Source organism: Micromys minutus, assembly GCF_963924665.1.
Source record: "Micromys minutus genome assembly, chromosome: 5".
In the NCBI taxonomy this organism is placed as follows: Eukaryota; Metazoa; Chordata; class Mammalia; order Rodentia; family Muridae; genus Micromys; species Micromys minutus.
In genome coordinates, this window is record NC_137974.1 from 46,177,612 (window position 1) to 46,196,722 (window position 19,111).

The 19,111-nt window shown below is 48.2% G+C and overlaps 1 protein-coding gene across 1 annotated transcript in view; it reads right to left on the reverse strand.

Annotated features, from left to right (window-relative positions):
• Positions 1-19,111, reverse strand: part of STK24 (serine/threonine kinase 24) — a 93,653-nt gene that overhangs the window by 40,895 nt on the left and 33,647 nt on the right. The window contains exon 2 of the mRNA XM_080916916.1: positions 7,050-7,280. Within this exon, the coding sequence (XP_080773042.1) occupies positions 7,050-7,280 (231 nt within the window). The remainder of the gene's footprint in view (positions 1-7,049; positions 7,281-19,111) is intronic.

The following is a 19,111-nucleotide window of genomic DNA, read 5'->3' on the forward strand; positions in this document are numbered from 1 at the left end:
ACCTCTGCACAGGAAGCAGACGTAGCCACAGGGCGCTGTAACTTACTACTGAACATTTCAACATAAGCTACCTCGCCGCACTGAATGAAAACACGCTCCACAATGACACCTAAATCCATGCACTGCCCTACATTAATTACCTTGGGGGGGGTGGGGAGAGCAGGAGGAAAGCCTGTGTATATGCATGGTGTGGGTAATCCACTTCTGGGATGCATGGTCTATAATCAACCTTGCTACTAACCTATCTCCACTGGTTAATGACAGGAAAAGATGATCAGGAGGCTAGTCTATCCATGTCAGTCCAGAGCCAGCAAGTCTGTCGTCAGGGAAAAAGGAAAAACAAAACACCACAGTGTTCCTAGGGGCCTGCCCTAGGATACAATTCTGAAAGCCTCCATCAACACATCGCAAGACATCAACACATCGAAAGTGGCTGGTAAGCCCAAGAACCATCCATGTGTTGATGAAGGGGGCATCAACAAGACAGAGTGTGGGGCCAGGGGACAGTAAGAGACTAGAGCTGTAGAACTGGACAGAAAAATCAAAGGATGGGGACGGGAGCCATGGGGGAGTCCAGACAGGACCTGGACAAGTGCTACCCTGAGGACCTCGTTTTCCAGATGACACAATTTTGCAGCCACCAGGACATAAAACCACAAGACAAACAGATGAGCACAAACAAGAGCCACAATCCACCACCCTAAGCAGCCACTTGCAAAATGGTCCAGATAATCTCCCTGAAACAAGTTACTCAAGACGCACCTTTTCAATCCCAGCTCTCAGGAGGCAAGGACAGGCTTGATCTCTGGAGTTCAAAGCCAGCTTGGTCTACCTAATGATCACCAGGCTGGCCAGAGCCACAGTGAGAGGCTACCTCAAAAGAAAACAACGACAAACATCTCCTCAGAAGGGCTAAGCACAGTGTTCTCTATGACCCAACCTCTCACCCCTCAGGGTACAATCAAGGGAATGGGAACATGAAGTCTGTCCACAGAATAAATTACATGCACATGTTCACAACAGTACTCACACTCAGAAGATGGGAGCCTCCCAAATATCTCCAAAGCGATGAGAGTCAAAATGAGAAATATATGTACAATGGAGCATCAGTCAGGGTTGTGGCTCAGCCCTACGGTGTCACAACCACCCTACCCCCACACGATTTGTGGCTGATGGTGCTAGGGAGAGAGGAGGGAGGGGAGGAGGGAGGGAGGGAGGGAGGGAGGGAGGGACTTAGATGAAGGCTCACAGCTGGCCGAGGCGCACAAAGCATTCAGGCTCTTCTGAGTATCACCTGGAGCACTTGACTATAATGGTCCCCCATGTCACAGTATGGCATCCAGAGTGCTACATGGAAACAGCACAGCATGTGAACAGTACTCAGAAGCCCATGCCATTGGGGAAACTACCACAGAACCAGCCACCCCTTCCTGCAAAAAAGGAAGGGCAAGAAAAACACCAAGTGTTGATGGGAACACAGTAGGGAAGCAGCCACTCTGGACAACACCAGGACACGGGTCATGTGATTTCACGATCTGACTTGGGGTTGTTTATTATCTGAGGGAGAAGAAAGACTTAGGTTTCTACCAAAAACAGTGTGTGAATGTTTACAGCAACATGAACTCGTGAGCACCAAACATTGGAAGCAACTTCAAAATACCAATATGGCAGATCTATAAAACAGTGCTCTGTGTCACTACAGAGAAACAGCAGATGTGACTAAACCCCTTGTGCGCTATATTAGCTGAAAACCACTAGGCAAGGGGTTGTGTACAATAAGGCCGGTTCTTCAGAGACACTGAAATACCAGAAGGTGCACGGGCAGTGCACAAACACAATGCAAGGGTCTGGTGACAGCTGGCTGAGCAGCGCAGCACTTTGAAACGCTGGTGCTGGCCCGCAGTCCGTTACACGGGAGCTTGTAGGAGTCTGTACGGAACTGCGCACAGGTTCATTGTGCTAATACTGAGACAAATCATGCCACGGGGAAAAAACAAACCAACACGACACACAAGACAATCTCCTGTCTGTTAAAGACGCACAGACGGAAGATCTAACGCGGGTCGACAACGATGACGAGGCCAAGGAGCAACAGATCTGAGAACCTCAGCTCTCTTTCTCTGAGACCCATAAAGCGGAGACAGGAGACGAGGATCCAGGAAAATAACTGATGGCGACCTCACAGAGGACAGCGGGGTCGCTCCACAGCTGGGAGAAAAGAGCCTGCCTCAGCACTGAGTACACCATGTTCAGATAAAACTTTTTACAAATTAGGCTGGGGGCTGGAGAGATAGATGGCTCAGTGGTTAAGAGCACCGACTGCTCTCCCAGAGGTCCTGAGTTCAATTCCCAGCAACCACATGGTGACTCACAACCATCTATAATGAAATCGGATGCCCTCTTCTGGTGTGTCTGAAGACAGCTACCTCATACTCATAAAAAAATTAATAATAAATCTTTAAAAATCAAGTTGGACATGGTAGCACACTTAAGAGGCAGGGCAGCAGGAGATAGGGCTAACCTGAGCTATAGAAGTCTCTATTTCAAAATGAATCCCATCCGAAACCAAATAGACCCTTAAAAAAGCAAAACGAAAAGGTTAACAGCAACAAAAAGATTTTAACACTTTCCCTGTTTCTTATTCAGTAATATTCCTCTAGTGACCAAAATCTGAGGACTTTAGGCTCAGTCACCACTGCAGACACTGAGCAGGCAGCCATCAGAGACGCCAGCCCCAACAAACATCAAATAGCCTTTCACATACCCAAATTAGTCAAACACTGCCTGGTTTCCTTCCTTATTGATAGAAACATGGAGGGATTCTGTCTCTGGGAATAAGGAAGAGTAAAAAAACAATCCACTTGAATGGGACTTTTTTAGGTGTAGACGGCTGCACAGACCAGACACAACTGTACCTAGATGTTCCCCGTAGTGAACAGCCGCCGGCATTCCTAAATGTGCTTGAGATCAGGACAGGCACGGCTTTCTGAAAGGACACCAGGAAGAAAGGTCTGAGTGAAGGAGAGTATATCAGTCCAGCTTTAACAGGATCCCCTTCCTCCTGCAGCAAGACCAACTCTTCCAGACATAAAGGCAAGCAAGGCAGAGAACCACAGGGGGCACACTAGGGGCACTCCCCCATCTAGTTAGGATTTTCACTGCTGTGAGGAACCATCATTAAAAGGTGACTTTGAGGAGGGAAAGAGTTTATTGCAGGGGAAGTCAGGGCAGGAGCTCAAGGCAGGGGCTGAGGCAAAAGCCATTGACTGAGGAATGCTACTTTCCGGCTTACTCCTGGTGGCTTGCTCGGCCTGCTAAAAGCACCCAGGACCATCAGAGGTGGTGCTGCCTACCATGAGCTGGGCCCTCCAACATTAATCAAGAAAATGCTCACAGGCCAATCTGGTAGGGGCTTTTTCTGAACTGAGGTTCCCTCTCCCAACATGATGGCTCTAACTGTTTCAAGCTCATACAGAACTAGCCAGCACAGAGGTTCCATACAGGAGCTGAGGGTAGGTAATTTAGAATGTCTGTGGTCAGGGAAGTGGCCATTAACTATTCTGAGGAACTCAATCCTGGCCAGGAACAGACACTGGCTATCTACAGCGTCTCCTGGAGCTAAGATAACTGTCTTTCAGTACATCTGAGGCAACTACCAGTGCCCTCTGGGGTAGGAGGGGAAAAGAAGCCTGAGAGCCCAGAGACAGAGGACTGTCACTCCCGCAAGAGGTGTGGAATGTACCCGCAGGCCCTTCCTAGAACTCAGCAGGGACCTTTTCCACATCAACTTCTGTGGGTAAAATGTCCTAGCAATTTTTAGGAACCGATTTTAAAAAAAAATTTAAAACCTCACTGGTAAACCTAGTATCTGAACCCACAAAGACTGTGACCCCATGAGGCAAGAAAGGGTTTTTAATGACACTATGACAAGAAACTGCAGCAAGTGAGGATGTGAAAAGCGTATCTTTTCCTTCTTCTACCGGGGCCTCACACCCAATTTGCTTTAGAATTGGAATCATGCCAGAGACCAAAGACCAATAAGAACAGGACAAACCCCATTTTAGCACACTACAATGAACCTTAGACATGAATTTTTGGTCATTTGACTGAGATAATACCTAAAACAAAGAAAAAAAAAAGTTTAAGTCACCATTTGCCAAAAGCCCACTATGTGCCAGGCACATCAAACATAACAGGGTCCCAAACTTTGCAGGAAGCCTGAGGGGCTACCTGTTGGTGGAGCCCCTGCTGGAGGATCAGAGAGAAACCTAGCTGTGACCACTAAACTGAATACAGAGGTCTGATTGGCTGGCATCTCCCTCAAAGACAGCAACCAGACTCTACTGCTGAAAGTCAGCACAGAGGGTGCGGGGTGGCCCCTGACTTCTCCAAGGTCTTGCTAACACCACAGGATTTCCTGGTCCTGCCTCTACTCACCCAACTCCAAATGACCTTGTATATGGTATTACGGTAGTAGTAGAAAGCCAGGTGCTGGCCAGGTCTGTGATAGGAGGGGGAGGGGGAGGGGGAGAGGAGGTAGCAGCTTCCAGTTAATATTCTAGCTGGTTTAATTTCTCCCAAATTAAACACTTAACCAACAGTGAATTTCATTTCAATGGTACAGCCTCATCCTTTGGATGTTTCCAGGCTTTCTGTATGAGCCTGAGAGTCTGGATGCAGTGTGCAGCCTCTCCCTACAGTACCACTCTGGACAGGAAGCAACTGGTCACATCCCATCAAGTACAGGGGACACTGGAATATATGTGATCCTCAGAGAGACTCTTCCCAGGTGAGTCTACATGGTGCAAAGTTGATGATTAAAAGTCACCTCCACAATTACCAGTCTTTAACCTTGGAAGAAAAGATAATCTACAAAACAGCTCTATGATTTGATTGTGACTTACCTAGCAAGTGAGAGGCCCTGAGCTCAATCCCCAGAAAAATAAAAAGAAGATTCATTCACTATGAGCAAAAATTCCACCTTTCCCTGACCCTACCTCCAAAACTTCCTAACTTCAGATGGGTATTTGACTAGATTAGAAGTAAAGAACAGCAAAGAGTTTTTACAGCACCCGTAACCATCCAGTTACAAATCACCAAAAGGTAAGGTTCTTGCACGCACCAGCAACCTCCATGAAACCCAGCCAGGACTCTGGGCTAACACCGTTGGCGGTTTCTTCTCACGAGCTTCAGGACCCAAGCTCCATCTCCTTCCCAGCACTGGCTCTGCCTGCCAGCATCTGCCACTGGCCTTTGACTCGCTAAGCACTTTCACCGTAAACTACCTTCTAAACTACCTTCGCAGAAACCTTCCAGTCTTAAGAGATAAGAAACCTAACGAGGAAGGAACCGAGCAACCTTACATTCCTAGACTACGCTTGCATTTAATCTTTACAACCCTGCAGTACATGATTTTTTTTTTCCACTTTACAAATAAGGAAGCAGGGATTTAAGAAAAAAAAATTCATTAGCATTCACACACCAAATGATGGAAGTCTCAGCCCAGTGACCTCTAACCCCACGAGTCACTCTCTTCACTTCAGAAAACGTAGAACCAGCAAACTAAACACCCCTGTAGCCAGAAGCTCTCCTAGGCTCCCACCGCCAGAATGAGAAGTAGCTAACGGCCCAAATGACCTCTACGGTATCTGTATGACCAAGATCAAGACAGACCCTTAGGCCCTTAAGCTAGTACAGGGAGTGTATTTCTAGAACACATCTTCTTGGAAGAAATGACACTACCCTGAGTTGGGTTTCGGTATAATTATGCTTCCATGCACAATGGGAATTGTATTACTCTGGAAAACTTGTTTCCTAAATTGTGCTGAGCTTAAATATACTGGTTATAAGCCACCTATTCCAGACTTCCCCCAACCCCTCAAGTCTGATCTGGGTTCTCATTCTTATCTCTACGTGGGGGCTGCTTCCCCATAAGACAAACACGCGGGGACCCTCTCAAGCTACGTAAGTGTGACAATTATATACTGCTGTCCTTCCTCACCGTTTCAACAAAACAGCACTGGCAGCTCATTTCTATTTCCTAATAATAATTGTGCCGATCGATGGTCCTCAGAAACTCCAGCCTCACACCGACAACCATTACGTTTCCACGAGAACCAAATGTGTCCAGCAGATATGGTCAGAAAAGGAACAGGAGTTCCTTCGCAAATGCTCACTTCTAAACACAGTCTAGGCTTCCACAAACAAATCATTTCAAGGTTTTATTGTACTGGTTATGTTCTAAACTTCCACTTTTACGGGCACTGCTTTTATGAGCTCAGAGAGAAGCCTCCTGTCCAGGGGGGGCTTGAACACACCCTAAGCTTTCTCGAGGATGATGATCCTGTGAACATCTACCATGAGAGAGAGCTTCCAAGCAGGGTCAGAACACACTAATACAGTGGTTCCCAACCTTCCTAATGCTGTGACCCTTTAATACAGTTCCTTGTGCTGTGGTGACCCCCAGCCATAAAATTATTTGTGTTGTTACTTCATGACTGTAATTTTGCTACTGTTTTGAATCATAAAGTAAATGCCTGAGTTTTCCGATGGTCTTAGTGACCCCTATGAAAAGGTCAGCCAACTACCACAGTTAACACAACTTGTTACCATCCACAGGACAGAGAAAGGGCAGGGAGTGTGTAAAGTGTTCTGCCACAGTCAGTGAGCTGTACCTGAACATTCATTCCTAGTGTTCCTATAAGCCGAAGGTAGACACATCGGCTGCCTCAGCAGCATAAAAACAGCACCAACCTAAACCATAGTTGATAACTTAAGCCATCAAGATGCACGGTTTAGGATACCAAGATGTCTTGTTGGCTACCATTATAAATTAATCAACAGCTTCAACAACAAAGTCCAACCCAGTTTCTTCTCTGAAAGAGAATGAGAAGGCCAACTGCTTTTACCCAAGGTAAAACTCTGCATGGCGCTTTCGATGTGCCGGGTTCTCTTGGACACGAAGGTCAGTACATCTCTCCTTGCTCTGAAAGCCTGCTGCGCTGTCAGTCCTTCCAGCCCGCTCTCCCGGCGTTATTTTTAAGCCTTACCTTGAGATAGGATCCGTAATACTTGGTGACGTACGGACTGTCACACTGGCTCAGCACCGTGATCTCTTGTTGAATGTCCTCTATCTCGTCCTCGGCCTCTTCCAGATCAATGATTTTTATGGCAACCACTTTCTGAGTCCGATTGTCAATGCCTTTGAACACCTCACCAAAAGAGCCCTTTCCAATTTTCTCCAGCTTGGTAAAAAGCTCTTCTGGGTCTGCCTTCAGGTTCTGTGGGAAAGAGAGGAGGAAACATCAGTATTCCCAGAGCCCCGGCTGGTCCATCACCTGACCCGTGTGCTCTCCAAGGCCTTGGAGGGACGGATGGACTGCTCTCTGTGACAAGGGCCAGGCTGCTTCTTACGAACGTGTAGGTTAAATAAACAGGGCATGAGGGGGACAAAAGAAATGAAAGCAAAAAGAAAAAAAAAAAAAACGAAAGGCAAAAAAAAAGCTGCGATTTTGTACAATGAAAGCAAAGCTCAAATGTGTACTAGGATGCATCAGTGTAGATATTTGGCTGTTTTAAAACACTGCTCTTGGGTTGGCAGAAGGCCTGCCCTAGGTGTGAGTCCCTAGGTTCAAACAGACAGGACAGGAAGAGGTCAGAGGTTATAGTGTGCCTCTCAAACCATCTCCAACATGTCCTGCCCCCAGATGGGGAAAGAGAATCCATAGCCTAATTGTTACCCAGTAAAGAAAGCCCCACTAGCAGCCATTTTTAGCTATTCTCAGTGCAACAACAGCCAGACCCCAGAGAACAGTTACTGTTCTGCTGCACACAAACACTGTTACCTTGCAAGAACTTTCAGAGCACTGAAGGCTGGCTGGACTATATCTAGTCCCCATGCGCAAGGAAGGTCAGGACAGTCCTGCCCCAGGGTTCAGCAGGGACAGTCACTGTCAGTGCTAGAGTCATCTGGAAATAGTCTGAGGGGCTCTGTGTCCCAATGGGGAACAGAGCAAGCACCTGCCGAGAACAAAATGCTCACGGTACCTTAAAACCTGCAAACCCCAAGGACATTAGGAGACAGAAAGCCAGTCTTAGGGACATGCTTTCCCACAGACCACAGAAAGAAGAGGATGTCCGGCTGATCTTTAAAAGTCTATTATTAGGGGCTGGAGAGATGGCTCGGACAACACCGGCTGTTCCTCTAGAGGACTCCAGGGGCTGTTCCTCTAGAGGACCCCAGGCTCCATTCCCAGGCACCTACACGGTGGCTTATGACTGTCTGTAACTCCTGTTCCAGAGGATCTGTAGCACCAGGCATGGAAGCGGTTGGTGCACATAGATGTATAATCAGGCAAAATACCCATACACATAAAATAAATATATCTTTTTTTAAAAATACCCATGGAGCCATCCTTTTAAAGGAAGGAAAGAAGGGAGGGAGGGAGGGAAGGATGGATGGAAGGAAGGAAGGAAGGAAGGAGAGCCATTTATTAATACTTTCTCTTCAAACAAACTCCATTACTGGCTTGGGGAGCAAGAAAGAGAACAAGGGGGTGGGGGTGGCTGAGAAGAAGGCACAGAAAGAGAAGGGAAGATAGTTATCCGTAAGCAATGACAAGACAGGTCACGAGCACAGGACACTGCCAACACCAGCAGCACAGTGGCAATGACCTTGCTTGTCTGTAGCTAGGTGCCAGCCACTCACATGCTTTCAGAGTTGAAGTCCCAAGCACTTGGCTTATGAGGGTGTAACCTGGGAGCCTTGCTATGCTATGCTGTATGACAAGAACCAGGCACGAACGGTCATGGTAGCCCCTTCTCACAAGGAGGCTACCCACAGTACCCACAGTTTCAGACATCCTTGCAGACCTACTGACCATCTGGAGTGGCATCAAAGCCATGCGTACACAATGTGCCGTGTACCTCAGAGGTACCACCAAGAAGGAACAGAGGGAGAAGAGGTCCTGCTTCCCACTCTGTGTTCGGCCGGATGAAATGCCCTGCCATACACCACTTAAGGAAATTACAAAGACTGCAGTTTTGGCCACGACCTCCCTGGCTCACAGCTAAGCAGACCCCCACCCACATTCATCTGCACTTGAAGCACAGGACTGTGCTGGTGACTGACCTGGACAACAGCTGTCTTCAGTCAGGGTGCCAGGACCAGTGTATTTCAGACACTCCTAAGTTTTTCCAAGACCCTCCATTTTCCAAGACAGAATGAGAACAGCACTCAGAGCTTAGGGTCATCTCCCGAAGTGGGGGCCATTTTGAAAGCTGGTGGGTTACCCTAAAATTTCTCTTATCTCTAGACTCAAGAAGTTTACCAGGTAAACACCCTTCAAAACCATTTTGGGGGATATTCCCCCAGAGCGCCCAAGAATGAGCGTGGGGGCAGCATCTCATTCAACTCAACCTGGGCATCTCTATCTGCTCATCCCACATCACACAAGCAGCTAGGCAGTAAGACCTGAGGTGTCCCTCCTGCAGAATCAAACCCAGACAGGCAGCTGCTATCCACTTCAGAAGCTCAAAGCTGCCTCTTACCTCCTTCCCTCCTGGATGAAGCGGGGTGGCCTTCCTTCTCTTCAAGGCTAATCCTAACCTTGGGACTCTGGACTCCATCCTCCTCTCTCAGCAAGGCTTCTGGGCAGCTCTCCCTCCACCTGGCCCCGTCTACTGGCTCCTCGCCCAGGGCAGCATGCTCAGGTTCCTCCCCCTTCAGACAGACAAGAAGCACCCCATTTGGCCTCAGCAGTCCTCACACCTCACAGGCTCCTCTGCTGAAGGCTCCTGACAGTCCCCTGTGCCTGCCTACCTGCCTGCCCATCCACAGGGGCAACTCTGGTCACCAGTGATGCAGTGTCCTGCCTCTGAGCTTCATCAGCCACACCCTCTGTCCCTTGTAACTTTCCAGTCCCTTGGGCTCCACAAATGGCCCTCAGCTCTTCTTCCATCCCCTGGTGCCAAAGGAATCTTCACACTCAATCCTGGAAACCACTCAGATTGCAGCCCAGGCCTTCAATTCTCTCTATGCCTCCTCCCAGGTTCCCCCCAACACACACACACACACACACAGCTGAACAGAATCACCCAGGACACTAAACATCAGACCTAGTGATGGCTGTGTGTGCTGTGTGTGTGTGGTGTGTGTTTTGTGTGGTGTGTGTGGTATGTGTGTGTGTGCGTGTTTTGGTGTGTGGTGTGCGTGTGCATGTATGTGATACAATCTACACTTTTTAAGCATTCCAGCTGACCTAAAAAATGTTCTCTGTCCCTATGCTTACGCCAACCCCACACTATCAGCTAACCCCACCCCCAAAGTCTGAATTCCAGAACAGTTTGCTTTCTAAGTGTAATCTCTTCCCACAGACAACTGTGTCACTCACCCTACCGAAGTGAGCAGCCCCATCACGAGCCTCTCCTCTTTTACACTTTTACGTTCTAGACTAAGCTGAAGAAGCTGGGGGGGGGGGGGGGACCGCCTCTCTCTCCTCTATATCCATAAGCCTAGATAGCAAGAGTGAAAATGGAAGTCATCAGGTGACGGAGACACCAAGGCCACACTAGATATCACACAAAGTAACTCTCCCTGAGACAGCATCTCTGGACTGCTCCTAGAAAAAGACTCCTGAGGACCGAGGGCAAAATCAGCCTAAGAGCAGCAAGAGATTCACGGAGCAGAGCAACCATCTTTCTGCTCCATCCTCATGAGCAAAGCTAGGGCTTCCTTTTTAGACTTAAAAACAAGTTACCAGCGGCCCCCCAATACTGCAGAGGCCAGTGAAGGGACGCTGTTACTAGGGTATCTGTCTACCAATCCCAGATACCCTTGAACACACCCCCACATGTACCTCAGCTCTGCCCAGCCACAGGTGAGACCCATGTGGCCAGCTCCTGGACCCCAAATGAAGAAGTCCTGACATACACATGAGGTCTGCTCCAGCACCCACAGAATCACTAGAGGTTGCCTGGCCTGCCTTGTCTGTCACGATGAGACAGCTAATATGAAGTGAGGCTAACAACCAGGCACTGCCCAAATGACCACGTCCTGGCCTACTCACAGCCACTAGGAACATCTCCCATACCTACTCAGGAGAAAACGGTCTGCAGCAGACGTCGGGTGCTGTACCATGAGGGAAGGGAGACAGCAGGAGAGGAGCGTGCTGTGCATGTGTATGTGACGCAGCCCTTGATGTCAGAAGGCAAACTTGCTACATAAACAGCCGGGCAGCCCAGCCAAGCCCGCAGCCCCAGGCTCCTGAGTCTTGCTTGCTCTTGCCAACACCAAACTCACTGTGGCCCCAGAACCTGGGCCTGCCTTGGGATTTCTTCAGACCCCGTTCAGCTCACAAGGCCAAGCCTTCAAGGACCACATAGCTCTCAACTAAGGTCTCTAGGGACACCTCCATAGACACGAAAAACCCTGTTCCTGGCCAACTGGAGCAGCAGCATAAGCACAGTCACCTGCTGTCCTCTTAGCCTCTAGAGCCCTACAACTCTCCAGCTCAGCATAGCCACAGCCCTAGAGAGTATACACGCATGGCCATACCCACCACACACACTGGACAGACAGACACACAACCATACACTCTAGACAGATACACACAGAGACACACAGAACTATACACACCACACACACTGGACAGATACACACACAACCATACACTCTAGACAGATACACACAGAGACACACAGAACTATACACACCACACACACTGGACAGATACACACACAACCATACACTCTAGACAGATACACACAGAGACACACAGAACTATACACACCACACACACTGGACAGACAGATACACACACACACAACCATACACACTAGACAGACACACACACACAACCATACACACTGGACAGACAGATACACACACACAACCATACACACTAGACAGACACACACACACAACCATACACACTAGACAGACACACACACACACAACCATACACACTAGACAAACACACACACACACAACTATACACACCACACACACTGGACAGATACACACACAACCATACACACCACACACACACCCCACCACACACATTAAACAGACACACACACAACTATACACACCACACACACTGGACAGATACACACACAACCATACATACCACACACACACCCCACCACACACATTAAACAGACACACACACACAACTATACACACCACACACACTGGACAGATACACACACACACACACGACCATACACACCACACAAACTAGATTCACACACACACACACAGACCCCACCACACACATTAGACACGCACACATAACCAAACACACCACACACACAGACACAACCATACACACCACATACACTAGATAGACACACACAGAGAGACACACACATGACCATACACACCACACACACCAGACAGACAGACAGACAGACACACACACACACACACACACACACACACACACACACAATTGGAAGAGTGATCTGAATAAGAATGGCTTCCATTATGTTTGAATGCTAGGTCTCCGGTTGGTGAAATTGTCTGGGAAGGATATGTGTGGTCTTGATTGGAGGAGGTGTGTCACTAGGGGCGGGCTGGAGGTTTCAAAAGGCTCCTGCCATCCCCCGTGAGCTCTCAGCTGTCCCCGCCACCATGGACCTGCCTCCAACTTCAAGTCTAACTTCTTGACCTTCACTCATATCCAAACTTTATCTTGGCTCTCTTTAATCTGGAGCAAGGTCTGGAAAAGCTCAAGTACTTATTATACTTAATCATATAAAGCTCATAACCCTTAATAACTAATCAAAATAAACAGCAAATACAGTGTTCCAGATCCAACCCAGGCTTGCAAACTGGCCTGAGAACACTGTTAAAACTTTCTGCCGCATGCCCAGAGTACCAGGAGAGCCTAGAGTTAACACCTCACAGAAGTTCTGCACTGGGTTCATGCAGAACAGCTAAAGCCTGCCCCCCCCCCCAAAGCCTGTAATTACAGAAAATCAGCCAAGTCCACAGGATGAGACTTGCCACACCCAGTGCACCAGACTGAAATGCTGGGCTTGTGCCCTCACTCTTGAGAGGGCACAACAGGTCCCAACAAGGAGCTATGCCATTATGGACTTCTACGGGAAAGGTCCGTCTAAATCCAACCTGGATGCTCAGAAATTACTTAGACTTGAGGAAAGCCACAGAAATGTTTACCACCCAGAACTACAACTCTTTTACCCTTAACTCTTGCTTTTTTGCACACACACACACAAAGGAAACTTCTACTTTTCAGTTACTCCGAACGACTGACCATTCATTGTGAAAAGTTACAATCCTCCATCTGGTCAAGACGGTAATAAATGTCTTTAGTCAGTGCTCTCTCGCTGTGAAGAGACAATATGGCCAACAGCTCATAGAGGCATTTACAGTTGGGAGCTTGCTTACAGCTTCATTGGGTTAGTTCATGGTTGTCACGGCAGGGAGCACAAGGTTGGGCGGGCAGGCATGGCACTGAAGCAGAAACTGAGAGCTAAGGTCTCATTGGAAAGCTGAGGTCAGAGAGAGTGAGGTTGGATCTGTCATGGGCTTTTGAAACCTCAAGGCCCAGAGTCCAGTGACCTCCTCCAACAAGGCCACACCTACTAACCTCTCCTCGATAGAAAACCAACTTGAATTCAAATATATGACCCATTCTTACCTAAACCACAACAACCCCTACAGAAATGTTAGTAAAGAATTATAAACGAAGACACATGTTCCTGGCTTTTTCACATTTAAGTGGTCGCCTCTTCTTTGAAAGTCTGAATATAGGCACAGTGACGGCAGAGAGGCTTAGCTCAGATCATTCCTAATATGAGGGTTGGTATCAGACTCACTTCCATTTGCCAATCATGTAACGAAAATGGCCTGTGGGGATGAGCATGTGGGTCTGTGCATGTCTAGCACATGCAGCACACACCATATAGGCCTGGCAGCTCGTGACATGTCACAGCATCCTCTCAGAGCAACAGGCTAGAGTACAGCTGACACTCAAGTCTTTGGTCACAATGGCAAACAGCTGGCATTCCGTGGTAGACCCTGCTGCCCGACTGTATCACCCTGTAGGTCAGAGCGTTATGTTCTAACTATAATCTCAACCTGGGACAATTTCCATTTGTGCAGGTAAGTCCAGGAGCAGCTGAACATGGACCCAGGAATATGACAGGTTTCAATAACATGAGTAAGAGCAGTTGAGAGCATAGCATGTCCCCATTATAGACAGGTCCTCTGCCTCTGGGAAAGCCAACCGTGGATGTTTCAGTTCTCCATCCTTGTGGCTAAAAAGTCTGTCTGCCTCTGCCTGTCTCCCTCCCTGTCTCTGTCTGCCTCTGCCTCTCTATGTCTCTGTGTTTGTCTGTCTGTCTGCCTGCCTGTCTCTCTTCCATCTATGTCTGGACCTCTCTGTTTTCCTCTGCCTCTCCCTGTCTGTCTGTCTCTCCCCCTTTCTTGCTCTCCCTCCCCTCCCCCCACACACAGCTAATATGAAGCAGAACCTGACCTTTCAGTGCAGGCTGCTGGGTGGACAACACCATCAGATAGTTCCTGAGGCTTCTGAGAAGATGAAGGGTGCACACACAGTCCCTACCGAGCTCAAGGAGCATGACTCTGCCCTCTGGGCCCAGCCTACAGTACTTACCATACTTCAGATCCCTTGAGAGAATTCATTAAAATAGTTCCATGATGACTCAAGTACTTTGTATTTTGAGCCTGAGTAAGCTACTCCCATTTTGCTTTGACAGTGAAAGATATGGTCCTCATCAGCTCCGTTACTCAGCTTTAGAGCACCAGGCTGCTCAGTCAAGACAAGCACTACACACACAGACACACACACACACACACACACACACACACACACACACACACACACACAGACACACACACACACACACACACAGACACACACACACAGACACACACACACACACACACACACACACACACGCACATACATGCACACACATACCACAAACATGCACCACACACATACACACATCAGGGAAGCTAAGCTTTCCCCAGCTTGTCCCTGCCTTGGCTGACATTTTGGTGCCTGCTCTATGCCACAGCACCATTCCTGCAGCAACACCAAGGGCATGAGTTGACAGAAGGTATGGCAATCTTCTGCCCTTCTGAACCTGGTGAGCATCTTGCCTCCTGAAGGTGAACTGGATCAGAGAATCCCTGCTTCACCCTCACCAGATGCAATTCATCCAGCCTGGCCCAGTCCTACACCAGCAGACCCCTGGGAGAGCTTGTTCCTCGTTTTAAATTTAGTCCTGTGAACCTGACTCTCCCACCCCAGGCCATCAATACCTCTGACTACCTACCAGTCCCTAAAGCCAGGAACTGTCCCTGGTTCCTTTCTTACCCTTACATGTAAAACTACACCCATCATTCTTGTAAAAACCCTCACTTGCTCACCCTTGCATTGGCCTCCCCAACTAACCTATTCCAGAGGCTGCCCTTGCTCTAACAACAACCTTCCTGAGAGCCCATGGTTTGTTTACTTCATTGATTGATGCCAGTAAAGGTTTGAAGGCTGAAGTCACAGCTTGGGAACCTGAACTTCTGAACTCCTTTCCACCCACCCTCTCACCGCCCAACTGACGCTGTACACAAGTAAGTAACCAGCAGTTACATCTAACTTCCTTTGTAGAAAATCCCCAAGGTGACAAAATTCAAGAGATGGTGATGAGATCCATGTTTGATGGGCATATGGGGTCAGAGAACTGGGTACCAGATAGGCAGCTTCGGTGGTAGTTTCACAAAACACATGTGACCCAAAGTGCATGCAGAGCTTGTGAAATCTGAATCAAGGTCTGCACCTAAGTCTATACAATAAGACCACCGTTCATTTCCTGTTTCCCACAATGAACTGTGGTTAGGTAAGATATTCGCCCTGGAGACAGACTCAACATGCTTCTAACTCCTCAGAACAAGTTTGTTAAGAAAGCAAGCTATGCTTAGAGGCAATGTGACGTTGTGACTTCCATCTCCGAAAAAGGTGTGGATCCAGCAAAGCCCTGGGACAGCAGCAAGCATCTCACTGTAGCAGCACTCAGGCCTCAATAAGAGCAGGACACAGGCAAAGCATGCACGCACACGCACACACGCACGCACACACACACATACACGACTGGACTATTTACTTAGCCTGAACTATTTCCAGTTGAACTAATTATTTTTCTCATGGGTAACAAATCTTTAATTGGCAAGCAAAAAATAAATAAATAAAAATAAAACCCCTGGAACTCCATGTCACAGAATTAAGCTGAGCATTTATCTCTAGAGGCTGCCAATGGGAAAATTAGGCCTAACAGTTCTACAAGGTGGAGTCTGTCAACCTGAAATTCTCTCGCTTGCCCAAGGTGCAAGTTCAATCAGCCTACACATGAACGGTTCTTTTAGAAACTCCTGACACATACAAAAAGCATATAAACCAGAAAAGAACTAACAAATGTTCTTATCAGGGGAGTTTGTTGGACAATGTAACTGCCATGAGCAATCTCTGCAGCATCCCAAACACAGATCAAAGGAAGAAGGCCCCAGTCTCCTAGCTACCGGAGCAAGTGTCACCTCTGCAAAGATTTCAACTGAGGTCACAGTTACACTTTACAGGAGCCCCTCAAGTGAGTTCCTGTGTCCTATGCAGCAGCCTGTCCCAGACATGGCATGACATGACTCAATAGGGGAACTTCCTAACACCCTCCCAGAGCCAGGACACTCTGAACTCCTGCTAGGGAATGGGTTTGTGTGGTGCTTTCTCCTCCTTGGAACCTCATCCTCACAGGTTCTAATGCAAGGGTGGGCTCGGGGTGGACATCACCACCACCCCACAGTGCCTGTCACCTACACACCTCTCTACCCTTTCTGAAGAGAACAGAACCAACAAAACACTCAGACCTCAGGAACACTGACTGGCTAACCTCACCAGGAAGCCCTCCCTGCCAGGAAAAGGTTCTCCACCTGTGTTTCCAAAAGGAGTCTTTCAGTGCCTCCCTGTTCCAGCCTGGACCAACCAAACAGAAACCATAGGGGAGGTGAACACAGCATCACCATGAGCTTACACTCTTTGGAAGGCTTCAACGCCCACAAAACTCTCAGCCCAGCTCCTGGAACATCTGAAGAGAGACCACCAGACTACAGGAGCCAGCCTGGCAGCCCAATTACCATTGCACCCTGAGCTCACCCGCAGCTGCGGCTTAGCCCATACCCAGTGTTACGATTTAAGTTAAGAGCCTCCCAAAGGGGTTCATGTATTGGAAGGCTTGCCGAAAACTGGTGGCCCTACCCAGAGTAGCTGAATCTTGACAGCTGACTTCTTCAGTGGATCAATGCACTGATGACATCATTCCACAGTGACACAGGAGGTAGTGAGAATGGCTGGAGGGAGCAGGGATGTGGACCAAAACACATTTTTCTTCTTAAACTCCTTTAAAACTGCTTCTCTCCAGCACTTACCAAAGCAGTCAAGAATTAGCGGACCTTGTGTTACCTAAGCCCAGAAGATGGTCCATTATAAACCTTCATTGACCAACTGAATTACTGCCCTGGCTCACTCTCCCACTGGTGTAATAGAACACTGGCTTGGGTGATTCAGAGAGGAAAGTGTTAAGTGACATCCATGTCCTGATAGCTGACTGTGTGAGAAAGCAGAGGCAGAGGCTATAGAGGAGAGCGCCCTACAGGCTAGCTCAGCCTGCTCTCTTACACCAGGACTGGATGATGATATCATCTGAGTGGTCGAGAAAATGCCACACCTATAGGCCAATTTAATGGAGGCATTTTCTCAATTGATGTCCCCTCTTGCAGACAACCATGGTTTGTATCAGGTTGGCAAAACAACAACAAGAACCCCCATGAACCAGCACAATCTTATCTTTAGCAAAACGGCTCAAAGACACTCACAGAACTGGCACTCTTCTTCAGTATCAAATGCTCTCTCAGAGGCAGTGCCGTTGTTAAAGAACCGCCATTTAAATGAGACCCAAACTGCGGGTTCATACAGAAATGTGCTCCCCGTCACAGAGACCTCTCTCAAACTCTACAAGGTCAACTGTGAAGTGGGAACTTCTAGTTTCTTTGGGAAGTTAGTTGTGTCAAATGGTGTGTGCCGTCTGCCCGTCTAGAGGAGTCTGCAGCTGCTGCCGGACTGAACTGAGCTCACCCCCAAAGAACTATCACTGAGCAGGTCCACTTCCCCCATGTCCTAATAACTTTTCTCTCCCACCACCTCTGCAGGGTGGTGGGCTGGAGAAGTTGAACCCTTATTAAAAGAAGACTGCACAAAAAAAAAAAAAAAAAAAAAAAAAAGTAAAGCCTACATAACCGCCATCTTGTTCACAAACTGATGGGGTATCTGGCCGGTGGCGGCTCTTCATCCTGAGCCCCTTCCGACACGAAAGTCATCTCACCTTCTGCTTTGATAAACTCAGCCCCTACCCCAGAACCAAGGAATCTGGAAGAAAACCTGAACAATTATCCGACAGAATTGACAGGCAGAAACGTTGGGACGGAGAGACTTGTTTCCAGACAACTAAAAGACTCCTGCTACTCAGGGGTCTTCCTGCCAGCACCAGCCACCCGATGTTCAACGCCCACTGACCATGAAACCATGCTGCGAGAGTGGATGTCCTGCAAGTCCAGCACTCAGGAGACTGAAGAAGAGCTCACCCACATTCTAGACCACCCTCATTTATGCAACAAGACTGTCCCCAGACAGCACGGAACTGTGGAGATAGCTCAGCAGTTACAAGCACCAGGGCACTGAGTTCAGTTTCCAGCACCAACATCACAGTTTGAAAGAACAAAGTAAATTCTGGTTTAAAAAACATTATAAATAGTGGGGAGGAAGCTGAGTACTGGGGTGTATGCCTTAAATCCTAGCACTCCAATAGATCTGCAATGGAGTTCCAAGTTCAAGACTAGCCTGGTCTTCATGACAGTTCCAAACTAATCGGGGCCAACGACGGTGTGGAGGATCAGGGGCAGGGGTGGCAGGCATGGCATAGGGAAACAGATACAACATAGAAAGCAGGCCTTCTTCCTAGCCTGTGTTCCTGTGTCTGTCCCCAACCCCTCAACCCCATTACTCTAGGGAGGAGA